The 16,205-nt window shown below is 42.8% G+C and overlaps 1 protein-coding gene across 1 annotated transcript in view; it reads right to left on the bottom strand.

The window, feature by feature from the left end:
- The window catches only part of LOC127009754 (gonadotropin-releasing hormone receptor-like), a 140,674-nt gene that overhangs the window by 104,467 nt on the left and 20,002 nt on the right, over positions 1-16,205 (bottom strand). Inside the window, exon 4 of the mRNA XM_050883135.1 lies at positions 5,619-5,755. Within this exon, the coding sequence (XP_050739092.1) occupies positions 5,619-5,755 (137 nt within the window). The remainder of the gene's footprint in view (positions 1-5,618; positions 5,756-16,205) is intronic.

Raw genomic sequence — 16,205 nt, 5'->3', positions numbered from 1 at the left:
AGGAATACAAATGATCTCTGGAAGCGCCGCGATCCAAGTTTTGTGTCGTTGCGTAACCTCGTGTACATAAATTTTAGATTACAAGAATTTTCTTTTTAACTCGAGGCTCATGTCAGACAAGGATGACGGAGGTTGCGAAGATTTATTAGATAGCGGAAGAAAAGTGGAGCAGAAGGGAGGGGCGGGCGGAGGAGGAGGGATGAAAATGCGAAGAGAAAGGTATTATTCATTGCGCGCGCGAGAGAGAGAGAGAGAGAGAGAGAGATCACGTTTCCATATCATGAATATGTACATTAAATAATTATCTCCTGTTAGTATGCATAGAAGGGACCAACATCTGAGATTACATTGACGGGACAGAGTAACACGGGTATCGGCGGGGGACACGGGTAGCCTACACGTGGGAAGGTGGGCAGACAGGTAATACTGAAGCGAAACTCTCGTAGAAATACCATGGACTCGAAATACTTGGAATTCATGTTTCTCGCAATCGAAGGAATGTTTGTCGCTTTAGTAATCTTTTCAAACGGGATGTGTTATCGTGAGAGAAGGGCAACCGTAAAATAAAATACTGATGCGAAACTCTACTAGAAATACCATGGATTCGAAATAGTTGGAATTCATGTTTCTCGCAATCGAAGGAATGTTTGTCGCTATAGTAATCTTTTCAAACGGGATGTGTTATCGTGAGAGAAGGGCAACCGTAAAATAAAATACTGATGCGAAACTCTACTAGAAATACCATGGATTCGAAATAGTTGGAATTCATGTTTCTCGCAATCGAAGGAATGTTTGTCGCTATAGTAACCTTTCCAAACGGGACGTGTTATGCTGAGAGAAGGGCAACAGTAAAATAAAATACTGATGCGAAACTCTACTTGAAATACCATGGATTCGAAATAGTTGGAATTCATGTTTCTCGCAATCGAAGGAATGTTTGTCGCTATAGTAATCTGGTCAAACGGGACTTGTTATGCTGAGAGAAGGGCAACAGGATCGATCGGCCATATCATTCTTTTGGATTTGGTTAGTATCATGTAATAGTGCATAGTTTATCCCGTATTATATCTTATGACTTTACAGCCACAATTTTATATACTAGTCATTTTAGTCAACAGGTTTATATTTTTTCGACGCTATATGGCCATGGTGGAACACTCAACCAGCCAATCAGTCAAGCACTCAAGCAACCAGTCAATCTTTCAACCAGTCAATCGAATAATCAACCAATCAGTCAATCACTCAACCAATCACTCAAGGACTCAATCAATCAATCGTTCAACCAGTCAATCAAGCAATCAGCCAATCAATCAATCACTCAACCAATCACTCAAGTACTCAATCAATCAACCGTTCAACCAGTCAATCAATCAACCAATCACTCATGCACTCAAGCAATCAGTCAATCACCGCTTTTGGGATTAACGCGTCCTCTTGATGAATCGTCGCCCAGTCTGGGATACTTATGCATTCAAACACCATTTCGTCATCGATTTATTGTGACTGACTGAAGATCAACGAAATGATAACGACATAACAGTCCACCTAATGCCGTCACGAGAAGCAGATTTGGAGGTAGCGGAAGGAAGGCCAAGTGACAAGCTCTTCATTTAACTGCGTTCACCTAATCATGTGCTGTTTTCTTTCTTCTTCTTCTCCGTCTGTTTCAGTGTGATGACTTTTTCTTATCTTTTTTTTTAATAATTGGATCTGTAGTGTAAGACGTGTTGTGTAATTTTTGTTTTATCTTTTTTTTTTTTTCTAGAGTAAAAGTTAGTTCAAAAGACACACACAAAAAAATAAAAATAAAGGCCCATTAAACGATACTCGTGTAAAAAAAGAATGTAGAAGTAGTAGTTTGCTATTTTTACTTTATTACTATTATTATTATTATTATTATTATTATTATTATTATTATTATTATTATTATTATTATTATTATTATTATTATTATTATTATTATCATTGTTAATATTGCAGTTTTCCAGTAAGAGATTGACGAGTAATGTTTTTATAATAGGTTAAAATAAGCGTTTACAGCACCCTACACGTATTCCTGACCGTCTTGGAGATCGGCCCAACATTCTAGACCTCTTCCTTACCTCAAACCCTTCTGCTTATTCTGTCAAACTGTTCTCTCCGTTGGGCTCCTCCGATCACAATCTTATTTCTGCATCCTGTCCTATCGCTCCTGTACACCCTCTGGACCCACCGAAGAGGCGATGCTTCTGGCATTTTGCTTCAGCTCGGTGGGACGACCTGAGGATGTACTTTTCCGATTTCCCGTGGAATGATTATTGCTTCCAGGATAGAGACCCCTCTGTGTGTGCTCAGCGCATCACAGAGGTGATTGTCACTGGAATGGAGGCATACATTCCTCGTTCTTTCTCTACTCCTCACGCTAAAAAGCCTTGGTTTAATCACGCTTGTTCTCGTGCTGTCAATGATAGAGAGGTAGCTCACAAAAGATACCAGAGCCTTCAAACTAATGCTAATTATGAACTTTACATTTCTGCCCGAAATCGTGCCAAATCTGTTCTCCGACTAACCAAAAATTCTTTCATTAATAGAAAATGTCAAAACCTTGCTTTCTCTAACTCTTCCCGTGACTTCTAGCATCTAGCCAAAAACATCTCCTCCAACTTCACTTCTTCATCTTTCCCTCCACTACACTCCTCAGTCCTGACGGCAACACTGCCGTCTCATCTATCTCTAAGGCTGAACTCTTCTCTCAAACTTTTTCTAAAAACTCCACTCTGGACGATTCTGGGCATATTCCTCCTACTCATCCCCCCTCTGACTCCTTTATGCCTGTTATAAAGATTCTTCAAAATGATGTTTTCTATGCCCTCTCTGGCCTCAATCCTCAGAAGGCTTATGGACCTGATGGAGTGCCTCCTATTGTCCTTAAAAATTGTGCCTCCGTGCTGTCACCCTGCCTGGTCAAACTCTTTCGCCTCTGCCTGTCAACATCTACCTTTCCTTCTTGCTGGAAGTATGCCTTCATACAGCCTGTACCTAAGAAGGGTGACCGCTCCAATCCCTCAAACTACCGTCCTATTGCTTTACTTTCTTGTCTATCTAAAGCTTTTGAATCAATCCTTAACCGGAAGATTCAAAAGCACCTTTCCACTTCTGACCTTCTATCTGATCGCCAGTATGGGTTCAGCAAGGTGCGTTCTACTGGTGATCTCCTAGCCTTCTTAACTGACTCTTGGTCATCCTCTTAGCCGTTTCGGTGAAACTTTTGCTATTGCGCTGGACATATCAAAAGCTTTTGATAGGGTCTGGCACAAATCTTTGCTTTCTAAACTACCCTCCTACGGTTTCTATCCTTCTCTCTGTACCTTTATCTCCAGTTTCCTTTCTGACCGTTCTATTTCTGCCGTGGTAGACGGTCACTGTTCTTCCCCTAAATCTATTAACAGTGGTGTCCCACAGGGTTCTGTCCTATCTCCCACTCTTTTTCTGTTGTTCATTGATGATCTTCTTTCCAAAACGAACTGTCCTATCCATTCCTACGCCGATGATTCCACTCTGCATTATTCAACTTCTTTTAATAGAAGACCCACCCTTCAGGAACTTAACGACTCAAGGCTGGAGGCTGCAGAACGCTTAGCCTCAGACCTTACTATTATTTCCGATTGGGGCAAGAAGAACCTGGTGTCCTTCAACGCCTCAAAAACACAGTTTCTCCACCTATCTACTCGACACAATCTTCCAAACAACTATCCCCTATTCTTTGACAACACCCAGCTATCACCTTCCTCAACACTAAACATCCTCGGTCTATCCTTAACTCAAAATCTCAACTGGAAACTTCATATCTCATCTCTTACTAAATCAGCTTCCTCGAGGCTGGGCGTTCTGTACCGTCTCCGCCAGTTCTTCTCCCCTGCACAGTTGCTGTCCATATACAGGGGCCTTGTCCGCCCTCGTATGGAGTATGCATCTCATATGTGGGGGGGCTCCACTCACACAGCTCTTCTGGACAGAGTGGAGGCAAAGGCTCTTCGTCTCATCAGCTCTCCTCCTCATACTGATAGTCTTCTACCTCTTAAATTCCGCCGCAATGTTGCCTCTCTTTCTATCTTCTATCGATATTTCCACGCTGACTGCTCTTCTGAACTTGCTAACTGCATGCCTCCCCCCTCCGGCCCCGCTGCACTCGATTTTCTACTCATGCTCATCCCTATACTGTCCAAACCCCTTATGCAAGAGTTAACCAGCATCTTCACTCTTTCATCCCTCACGCTGGTAAACTCTGGAACAATCTTCCTTCATCTGTATTTCCTCCTGCCTACGACTTGAACTCTTTCAAGAGGAGGGTATCAGGACACCTCTCCTCCCGAAACTGACCTATCTTTCGGCCACCTCTTTGGATTCTTTTTAGGAGCAGCGAGTAGCGGGCTTTTTTTATTAATGTTTACTTTTTTGTGCCCTTGAGCTGTCTACTTTGCTGTAAAAAAAAAAAAAAAAAAAAACATTGCAAAGAAGTGTTGCACGTTATTCAACAATGAGACGAAACAAAATGAATAAAAACATACAGAACGTTGGAATATTGTTTAAGCAATATTTTTTTTCCTGAGTGAATGTATTATGCAGCTAACTTTAGATAATTACATACTTACTTTACATACTTTACATCCCTCCGCTGTTTGTATGTAATATTCCTTGCTTGCCTCTCTGTCTGTATGTCTGTATATATCTCCGTTTTTCTCGCTCTCTCTCTCTCTCTCTCTCTCTCTCTCTCTCTCTCTCTCTCTCTCTCTCTCTCTCTCTCTCTCTCTCTCTCTCTCTCTCTCTCTCTCTCTCTCTCTCTCTCTCTCTCTCTCTCTCTCTCTCTCTCTCTCTCTCTCTCTCTCTCAGCATTTCTTTCTTTTCGTGTTTTCTTGGATTAGATTTGGCGACGACTTATTTCATTACGAACGGACGTGTGTGTGTGTGTGTGTGTGTGTGTGTGTGTGTGTGTCAGTTTGCAATGTAATTTGTCCATTATCATGTCCCCCAACAAAGACATGTCATCAGCAGTCCATAATTTAGGCACAGGTTGAATTTTTGAAGACGTTCTTGAGAGACGGAGGACTGGAAAGTTTTTTTGTTTTTTTGTTTTTGTTTTAAGGAAGACGACGCTTCGGATCGGCTGGAAGATTCACTAACGGCGGAGAAGGCGAGAAAGACGATAGGGTACGAAGGGAGGGCTTGGGTACGTGTTAGGTTTAGGTGTTTGTGTGAGGAGAGAGGGAGAGACAGGCAGAAAACAGTGACAGACGAAAAGAGTAGACAGAACAGAGACGCGAGGAAACTTGAGTATAGGAGAAAAACTCGCTTCACAGAGAGTACGTATTGGAGGAGGAAGAAAGAGACAGAAACAGACAGACACGTGAAAAGAGACTAGACAGAAAGGAGACGCAAGCAAGTTGAGTATAGGAGTAAGACTTGCTTCACAGAGGGTACGAGAGTGAGAAAGGTGTTTGTATGAGAAGAGAGGGAGAGATAGACAGAGAAACAGATATGCAGGCGAACAGAGACAGACTTAAATGAAACGCGAGCAAACCGAGTACAAGAGACGGACTCGCATCATAAAGGCTAAGTGATGAGGTAGCATGAACACTCACCTGTTGATTACGATGAGGTTGAAAGAGGTGCGACGCTTGTGGCAGCGACACAGGTGGAAGGCGCCGTAGATGATTGGGTTGACGAGGCTGTTAGACATCCCGAAGAAGAATATTCCGGACTGTAGCTCTGCCGCAACCTGGAGATGGAGAAAGTTGTAAGAGAATGAGAGAAAGTAGCAACCAGAAAGATAGACAGAATGCAAAGAAAAGTCAGAACGCTCATAAATGTAAACGTGAATACATGTTGGAGAGTGTAAACGATGCACAACAGTTTAAAGTGCTCACTCCGATAAAGTTTTTGTCCTACTGCAATGCTTCACTCCACTGCGAAGGAGCGGGAGGCAGCGGTAATATCTTCTAGAGTGACAAATGTGTGGAGTGCGTCGTTCCTCACATCACTGGCACAAATATAACCTGTTACCTCACTGGCACAAATATAATTATTATCTCACGGGCACATATAATTCCCTGTTATCTCTACTGCCGCTGCTATGTTGGTTCACCTTCCTTTGATAAATTCATTTCTGGCTATTCTCTTCGAGTTGATCAGTCAAAACAGTGTTCACCCTTAAATAACAGCGTCCTTTGGTGTCCCTCCTCGCTGCACAAGGAACTGATGCCTCTGCTACCTCTAATATTGTTGTTTACATTCTTTGATTAAATATGTAATACTTCTTTCCAGCGGTTCTACCATAATAACGTCAAATGAACGCCCTCCCTCCCGTGTCAACCACCATTATACGGCACAAAAGGACTGCTGCGGTGGCTATCTCAAACACGGTTGTATGCGCCTCTTTGATCTTCTATCTCTATGCATCACTTCCCGCTGCTGTGTAGGGCCGATACCTTCCGGTGGTAATGTACTTAGTTGCTACCGTCGTCCGTTCCAGCGAGCCAATCAAAGCAAGTGTTCATCCTACGACAGAACGCTTCTCCCATAACATGACAGGATTAACTGGGCAGCTACTTCACTGGTTTACCTGTAATGATCACTGAATTATTACGTTCACGAATAACTGTATTTCATGGTGTCCTCTTCCGGTACCGAAATAAACTGTCAAGTGGCGCTGTAGCGATGCATAAAGAATAGGCCATGAGTAGACTGATGACAGACTTAGTACTATTTTTAGAAGGGTTGAACGAAAGGACTAAAGGGATCCCACGGCGCAGTGTGAGTGGACGCATGGATGGCCGGCCTGCCTTCCTTCGGTGTCAGCTTTTTTTTTCATCAGCACTCGTGGGGTTGACTCGGGACGTGTCAACCTCTTAGGACACACGAGTTGAGGAGACAACAATATAAGAACGGCGTCACAGGCTGTCACTTGTCTCCGGAGCTGTTTATAGAAGCAATGTGGTTCGGGGTAAATGTTCAGTTTAGCACAGCTGTCAATGAGGGCGTTATAACTCAATGCCACTTTTGTGTTATTCAAGCGTTCCAAATTTATGGCTAAGAATACTTTTGAGCCCTTCAGGATGGCCGAGGGGAAGTCTTGTGGGATGACAGAGTTGGCCGCAGTGACACAGACAGCGTTGAAAAAATAATTATAATTGTTGTTTCGCTGCTGCTTCGGTTATTCTCTAAATATTGTTACACATTAATTTTCAGTGTTGGTGATGACATTGAAAAGCGAAAAAAACAAACTCCAATTAAGGAAGGTGTTCCGTTAAGTGGCGATAATATGATGATGAAAAAGGGGTGTGTGGGGAAGGGGTCGGTGGAGGGGACGTGTGTGTATGTGTGTGTGTGGTGGTGGGGGGGAGGGTAGTCATGACGCGGCGTACACTGAGCTAATGGAGGCAGGAGGGCAGAGTTATGTGGACAGTAAAGAGAGGAGGAGGGTTATCCGGGTTATCCTTTATCCCTTTCCTTCCCTTCTCCCTTGTTTCCGTGCTTGGCCTGATCTTATTCTTCATCTTTCTCCTTTTCCTCTTCCTCCTCTTCTTCCTCCTCCCCCCCCCAGACGCCTCCTCCTCATCATACCCCTACTCCTACTACTATCACTACTACTACTACTACTACTACTACTACTACTACTACTATTCGTTCCCCTCCTCCTTTTTCATCATCACTATATTTCACCTTCATGTAAGACCTTCCTCTTCTTCATCTTTTTTTTTTAATAACCTTCGTTTTCAAATAAATCTCTATCGCTTTTTTCTTCACTCATTCTGCTTAGTCTCTCTTTTAGTTTCTCTTTTCATTTCCTACTCTGATTCCGATTTTTTTTTCTCGGTCCATATTTTTTTCTGTCTCTCTCCCTTCCCTCTTTTAATTCATCGACTCTGCTCGTTTTTTTTTTTCCTTTTTTTTTGGTTATCTTTTGTTTGCTCTTCCTTTGTAATTCTTTCTTTATATATTCTGAGTTCCGTTTTTCCACTTCCTCCACTTCCTCCTCCTCCTCCTCATCATCATCATCATCATCATCATCGTCTTCATCATCATCATCATCACCATCCTTCTCCTCCTCCTTTTCCTTCTTCTCTTCCTCCTACTTTTCCTCTTTCTTCCCTCAACTTAGTTTCCTCTTTTCGCTTTTTCTAAACTTTTGTAGCATCGAACTCCATTTCCTTCATTGTCTTTGTTCCGGGAAGCAACTGAATTGAATCCCACAAGATATGGGGGGGGAGAGAGAGAGAGAGAGAGAGAGAGAGAGAGAGAGCGAGAGCGAGAGCGAGAGAGAGAATACTGCAAACTATCTCATATCGCCTCTTTTTGTAATATTTCTTGTTTCTGTTATCAGTGAAACTCTTGCTCGTTGAATTAAAACCATGCATGACGGACCAAAAAAGTGTCATGCTCAAAAGTGTACAAATGAAACGGCCATGAAATAACCGAGTGAATTAAGCTTTTTTTGTCCTTTCATTCCCTTCAGCTCACTATTTTTTTGCCGTTGGTGGGAAGTAGTTACACGCAGACGTATAAAATAAACTGTTGAAAAATTTAAAAAAAAACATTGACCTAAAGAAGTACAGGTGAAACAGGGTCCAGATTATGTATTAGAAAGACTCCTGCGCGTATCACATTTACCCGCGCGCTAATTAACTTTCTTCCCCAAATTACCTGCCCTGCTGAAACACCTCGACTATAATGCTGTTGAGCGGAATTTCCTTTTGATCCTAGCCAGCATAAATTTACATGGCAATTTCCCTTTTGGAGGCAGGTTACATTTTTTTTTTGAATCTCCACTCTCTTACTTGTATATTACCCTCGTCTTTTTTTTTTTTTATTCTTCATCTTTCTTTGCCTCCTCCTCCTCCTCCTCCTCCTCCTCCTCCTTCTCTTCCTCTTCTTTCTCTTCCTCTTATTATTATCATTGCTACTACCATTCGTCCTCCTCCTCTTCCTTTTCATCATCACAAAAGCGTCATTACTTTCACAACATGAGTGTCTGTTTAACATCCTTTTTGATCCTCACCAGAAAACAAACATTTCCATAGTAGTTTCGTTATGTGACTTCTTTTTCTCTCAACGGCAACTCTTTTCCATTTGCCTTCTTCCTCTGGCGTGTAATATCTTTGAAATGCAAGTGCCGTGTAACATTTTTCTTTCATACTGTCCACCTTTACAGCGAGGCAGGCTATCTTTTCACCGGTCCGGGACGTTGCATTGTTTTCTGTTGGTAGCGAGCCGGAAGGGGTGGGTGTAGGTTGGGGGCTGGAGGCTTCTCGCTGCCCCGTCCACTGTAATAAAAGCAATAACAGCGTGTAGCATTGTCCCAAACATCAAGGCAGATCATCCCATTTCCAAGTCGACAGGTTGTATGTTACTTGGAATGACTCCCCAATGACTGTCTCCTCGGTTCACGGTCCCTTTTTCTTCTTTTTTGGATCTAAAGTCCTCGTATTCCTTGTTTTATTTCTGTTCTTCCTCGTCTTCCTTCTCCTTCACCTCCTCTTTTCATCATTTCCCTATCATGTCTTCTTTGTCTCCTGGTCTCCTGTTTTCATCCATTTACCCTCCATTTCGTAGTCGTCTTTTTCCTTTATCCCCTCCTCCTCCTCCTCCTCTTCATCCTCTTTTTTCCGTCTTCTCTTTCTCTTTTCCAATTTCCTTTTCCTACTTTTGTTCAGCCTCCCGTTTCGAGAATTGTGTGTGTGTGTGTGTGTGTGTGTGTGTGTGTGTGTGTGTGTGTGTGTGTGTGTGTGTGTGTGTGTGTGTGTGTGTGTGTGTGTGTGTGTGTGCGCGCGTGTGTGTGTGTGTGTGTGTGTGTGTGTGTGTGTTTGAGAATAGAGAGAGAGAGAGAGAGAGAGAGAGAGAGAGAGAGAGAGAGATTGCTTTCACTTTTATTAACTTTTCTATTCTAGTATTGCTGACAGGAATTCGTGGGTTTTCGGGGAAAATAAAACTAACTACATTAATTCTACTTTATTTCACATTCGTCACGTTCATTCACGTTTTCAGTATGACAGTGAGTTTTCGTGAAGTTCGTCTCATCTAATATTCATGATTTTGTTTTTGATAAGACGGAAAACATGTTGACTATATTGTTCTGTGTTGAATTAGTTTATCGTAATTCTTGCACTCACAAAAGAGAAGGAAGAGGACAGGAAGAGTTGAAGGACAGGTGACCCATGACTGAATTGAGGAAAAAATAAGTGCTTAGTCTTTTATTACATGATTCAGTTATCCCTTCCACTACTTTGTTTCGCTGTCTCTTTAAATATCAACGCCGTAGTACCACAATTTGTACGCAATATGCTATAGCTCCCATAAATTGAACAGCCTCCCCATAAAAATCGCCGTCTTCCATTACATCGGATAAAATATGGCATAATAAACTTATCGGGGGTCATTTCACTTTCTTGGTTAAACTAGAAAGATTGTAATAAAAATAAATAATGTAGAGGTTCGTGTTTTTTAAGCCAGACTGTTCTATTTCCTCCCCGCTCTCAGTTATCCTTCTACCGTAAAGAATAGCGTTGCCTTGACCCTGAAATTATAAAAAAAAGGGATAAGAGGGAGAGAATAAAGAAAAGGAGAAGGAGGAGGAAGAGGAGGAGGAGGGAAAGGATGAGGTGGTAGTGGAGTTATATATACTAAAATAAGAATAATAAGAGAAACAAAACAGGAGAATGAAAGGTGATGTAATTATATATGAAATAGATGAAAGGGAAGGAGAAGGAGGAAGAGGAAGAGGAGCTGGAGGAGGAGGAGGAGGAGGGGGAGGATGGAAGGGTTAGTATAAGGAGAAGAAAGAAGAGGCAAACGATAGCGGAGACGGCAGAGGAAGAGAAGAGTAATTAATTAAGTCATTTATATCCTTCTCTATTATCTACCCCATTACCTGAGTTGATTGGAAGTGTTAGATAATGATGTTTTATGGCGTGGAGGAAGAACAGGAGGTGAAGGAGGAGGAGGAGGAGGAGGAGGAGGAGGAGGTGGAGGAGGAGGAAGCTGTGAGGGACATGCGAAAATTGGTGAGGTAGGCACGAAGAGAAGAAAAATGAGAAAAATGAAGAAGATAAGAAGGCGGATAAGGTGGAGGAGAAGAAACATGGAAACATGGGGATACAGGTAACAGAAAGCCTATTGGGTCATTACAAGGATGCCTGCTTTGATGATTTGATCTGCTCGACAGTCGGTTCGCGCGTGCAGAACAGATTTTTTAATTTTTTTATTTATTTATTTATTTTTTTTACGTTGCTGCCTATTGCGCCGGTAGGCATCTTCCCGGTGGGGCCTAATGGTCGCGTTCTGGTGGAGGCGAGTGTTTATAGTGGCGCCATCTTGCATTGGCTCAAGCTGCCCCCCGGAACTCGTTCTTGATTCGCTTGGACGGCTTCTTCTAGAGTCCGGGTTGATGGGTGGTCTTCAGGACAGCATGTGGGTAGTTTTAAGCCACTCGGCGGTGACTGAAGAATCCGAGGTGGTAGCGTGGGGATTCGAACCCGCGTCGTCCATCACGCGGTGAATGTGGGCCCAGTACGCTACCAGTTCAGCCACCGCCATCGCCACCGCTACCGCACTTCGGTGTTTTTTCTACTCCCGGCAAACGAAATTAAGGCTGATTTGATTTTTAAATGAGCTGATGGTATTCGCACTTACTACCTCTTAAGGAAGCTTTTTCCAGTGGCGGATAACTCGGTTTGAAAAGAAACTCATGCCACTGTCTGTACTACATAGGCTCGCTTGAGTAGTTAGACCGGTATTTCTATTTGTAGAGTTGGTTTTCTGCTCATAGAACTTGGAGTAATCGACGTTTCTGAACTTCTTCAGGTACTTCAAGAGCTGAAGAAATTCTCTCGTAAGCGTTTCTTTTTTCCATCGTAAAGAGGTTTAATCGCTTGAGTCGTTTCTCGAGTCCTTAAGGGCAAAACCATTTTCACAGCGCGTCGCTGAACTCTTTCCAGTAATACAATATCCTACCTGTAATTAGGGTACAAGAACTGTACTACATAGTCGAAGTGAGGTCCTACTATTGAATTATATAATGATAACATTACAGCTGGCGTCTTGCAGTCGAAGTATCTTATGAACCCGAGCGTGGTATTGGCATTGTTATATGTTTGTTTGTTTTTTAACAAAGCCAATACCATGCTCGGGTCCATAGCAAGGCATGGCATTGCCTTTGCTAAAAGGTATAATGAGGAGACATGGAAAAGCAGGCAACAGAAAGCTCACTTGTTCGTAACGAGGCAGCCAGCTTTAGTGAATAAACCAAATTCGTCAAGCATGTTAGTACCCTGCGGAACAGGTTGAAGCACTTTCATTACATAAGCACAGTACCGTGTAATTCAATCATTACTCAGCAAACTACCTGTCAATGGCAATTATCAAAAGGTTGATCGTTTTCCTCGTTTTTTTTTCGCTCATCAGTTGTTTCTTTTTCTTTTCCGTCACATTCCTCCTCTTTTCCTTTTTCTTGCATTTTTTTTTTTGCTTTTTCCTTCCTTCGCTTCATTTTTACCTTTTCCTCGTCTTCCTCATACTATTCTTCTTCCTCTTATTTTCTCCTCTTCTTTTTTTATCCTGCTCATCCTCCTCTTCCTTCTTAGTAACGGGAAAGCTCATGTGTGTGTGTGTGTGTGTGTGTGTGTGTGTGTGTGTGTGTGTGTGTGTGTGTGTATGTGTGTGTGTGTGTGTGTGTGAGTATGTGTTTTCACTAGCCCACACGAGGTTTCTCTTCTAAAATATTTCACTCGCCATTGTCCCTCACTCCCCTCCGTTAGTATCAATAAAGTGAAACCCTTGCCAGCTTTCGTCTATCCCTTACAATCCAATAAAGCGCCTGCACACACACCGCCTCGCCTAAAGGACCGACGTGCCTGCCTGTTGGTGGTGGCGTCGGCCTTGGTAATGATCATGGTGGTGGTCGTGTTGATAGGGACGGTGAGGTAGGTGTTTGATATGAAGCACCGGTACTATGCAAGACCCACCAGCTCCACTACCACTATCCACCGCAACTACCACACACTCTTCCTCACTTGATTGCTTGAGTTATTAGGGTGAGATGGTGCGTGACAGGACTAGGAGGGTACGAGACTGGGGTGTAAAGGAGCAAAGCAGTAAGAGATATTGGCTCTGGGATGGAACGTGGCGGAAAAGAACGGGAATACAGATAACCAGACTAGGCAACGCGGAACGAGACAGGATAGGACGGGAAGGACTGAGAAAGGAAGGGATGGGAAAGGATGGGAAGTGACAAGATAAGACAGGAAAGGCTGAGAGAGGAAAGAATGGGAAGGGACGGGACTGGATAGGTAAAAACGCAAAAGGAAAGTGAAGTGAAAAGATAGAGTGAAGAAAAAAGGGGAGGGGTAAGAAGGGATGGCATAAAGTTGCTCTCGATAAGATTGTAAATAATGGGAAGGGAAAGGAAGGGTGTGAAAGGGACGGAACTGAGTAGGAAGGAACGCAAAAGGAAAGTGAAGGGAAATGATAGAATGGAATAGGAAGGGGAGGAGTAAGAATGGATGGAATGAAGTATGAAGGGAAGAAATGTGAAGGGAAAAGATTGAATGGAATAGAAGGGGAGGGGTGAGAATGGATGGAATGAAATAGCACGGGAAGGAATGAGAAGGGAAAAGATAGAATTGAATAGATAGGCGAGGGGTAAGAACGGGTAGAATGAAGTAGTACCGGAGTGAATGTGAAGGGAAGCGGCTGAATGGAACAGGAAAGGAAAAGGGATTGGATGAAGCAAGACACAACGGAAAGTGGCGAGAAATGTTTGAACGGAATATGATGGGTCAGGATACAGGAAAGACTTGGTATGAATATAAAAACTCGTAATTCCTTGCTTCTCTTTGCGTGCCTAAAAAGTATTCGTTATCGCCTCGCTCTCCTCTTCCTTGAATTTAAACTTTCCAGTATCAACGCCATGATTTTGGCTTAACATTTTCGGTTTTCAATACGTCACTCGCCTAATATTTTTTAAAACATGAATGCAACTACATTTCTTTTTAACAGGTGAACCCCTTGAAGTATCTACGTCGTAAAACAGAGGTAGCATATAGAAATATTAGTCTAGCTTTGTATACCCAAGGAATAGAAATGCCGTCCTTTAAGCTGCTCTGCGTCAATCCTTTGTTCTGATTCCTGGTCTCGTGAAAGAGTCAGGCAAGAGGATGTACACACGCGAGGAGGGAGTCAGAGCTGTACGCCTCAGCCTCGGCAAGTTTTGTTTCCCTGTCTCTCGCCGCCTTCTCTGTGGCAGTGTGTAGCCCAAGCCGCGACCCACTTATCCGAAGTCTTCCCAGCTCAACATCCCCGACCTACCCGAAGAAGAAACGCTTTGCCACATTGGGTTCTTAGTCTATGGGTCAGTTGTGGGAGACATGATAGGGTGGCGTTTCCTCGGCTTCCGTTGCAACATGAAGACCAGAACTACAATTATTTCCATCGCTGAATGGATATGCAAGTTCATTATATTTTGCAGAGTTGCCTGTTTTTTGGGGTAAGAGGAATCCGACTAATAAATTAAGTCCTTTGCTGGCTGCTCTCAAGAGGTTAATATGTTTCCCCCAAAGGTTACTGGACTAGCAAACTCGCGTCCGGGAATGTCTTCAAACCCCCCTACTAAAAGAGTTCAAGTCACATAAAGGAGGATGTGCAGTAGGAGAACACCAGTAATTACCAAAGAAATGAGTGAAGGTAATGACTTAGTATACTGATATTAAGTTCCTTTTAATCTAATTATTTCATAACGTGGAATCGAACATGAGAACATCAGCAGGTAAGTCATATGTTTTACGCCACTCTCCTGCAGTCTTAAGTCCAACGGGAGATTTTTTCAACCACCCGAACAGAATCCGTACATCAGGGGCAACAAAAGTACTGGGAGTTAACCTGTCGCCTTAAGTTTCCACAGCATTTCGTGACATGACGTTCGTCTCTTACTGTACCAGGACGCGAGAGACACACAGCTCTTAGGGCACTCAGGACGCTTCGGTTTTGAATAGGGGGTGAGGGTAATGTGGAAAATAAAGAAAGGTGTCAGTAGGAAGAAAAAATAACTGCAACATTACACAATTGCCTCGCCTGTTATCTTCTTACTCCCCTGAAGCTCGTTTCTAACCACTTAGGCTAATATGCTCAGAGGGAAGGCTGTTTAAAAGTCTCTACTTGGGGTGTAATAAAAAAAGGGGACTACTCTGCATAATCTTCATGGAAAACTCAACGTTCACTTAAGCTAAGAGGGCAAGGGCTAACTTAAGATAGGTTCAGAAAGTGTAATTAGAAATATTAATTATAAATAGTTTTCCCGACTTGAGGCTCGAAAGAATATGATAGGCGCGCGCTTGAGTGTGTGTGTGTGTGTGTGTTAAGGAGGAGGGGAGGAGAAAGAGAAAGAGAAGGAAGAAGAGGAGGAGGATAAGGAGCAGTATGGGGAGAAAGAGGAGGACGACGACGACAACGAGGAATAGGGTAAGGAGGAGGACGAGGAGAACGAGGAGGAGAACGAGGAGGAGGAGGAGGAGGAGGAGGGGGAAAACGGCATCTCAAAAATGATCAAGACGAACGTAAACGTGTATAAAAGGATAATAAAGGGAACAAATATTAGAACAGGAAGGGAAAGAATGAAAAGACAGATGAAGAAAGAAGGACGAGGACAACGAGGAAGAAAAGTAGTAGGAAAAAAAGTCTGCGAAGGAAAAGGTGGAGGAGAATGAGGAGGAAAAGATCAAATAGACGAAGAAAAGGAGGAAGAGGAGAAGGAAGATAACGAAGTGTATATGCAAGATTCGGATTACGAGAATGACTACTACTACTACCACCACTACAATATGTGCATTCAGGGTAAAAGAATAATCATTGCTTTTATTTTTGCGTCTGATATATTTGCGTCGTTGGGCTAAAAATTCTGGTCATTAATTAAGTGTGTGATGTTCGCCGGACGAAATATGGTACGTAAAAAGGCGAGTGATGGCGCTCGATAATGTGTGTGTGTGTGTGTGTGTGTGTGTGTGTGTGTGTGTGTGTGTGTGTGTGTGTGTGTGTATTATATTAGTTATATGTTTGCCCACGTACATCCAGCTCTACCAACATTTATTCATACATACATACATACATACATACATACATACGTACATAAAATTCTTACATACACACATACATATTTACAAACATTCACACATACATACATA

Source organism: Eriocheir sinensis, chromosome 41, assembly GCF_024679095.1.
Source record: "Eriocheir sinensis breed Jianghai 21 chromosome 41, ASM2467909v1, whole genome shotgun sequence".
In the NCBI taxonomy this organism is placed as follows: domain Eukaryota; kingdom Metazoa; phylum Arthropoda; class Malacostraca; order Decapoda; family Varunidae; genus Eriocheir; species Eriocheir sinensis.
This window is presented reverse-complemented; position numbering and strand designations above follow the sequence as displayed.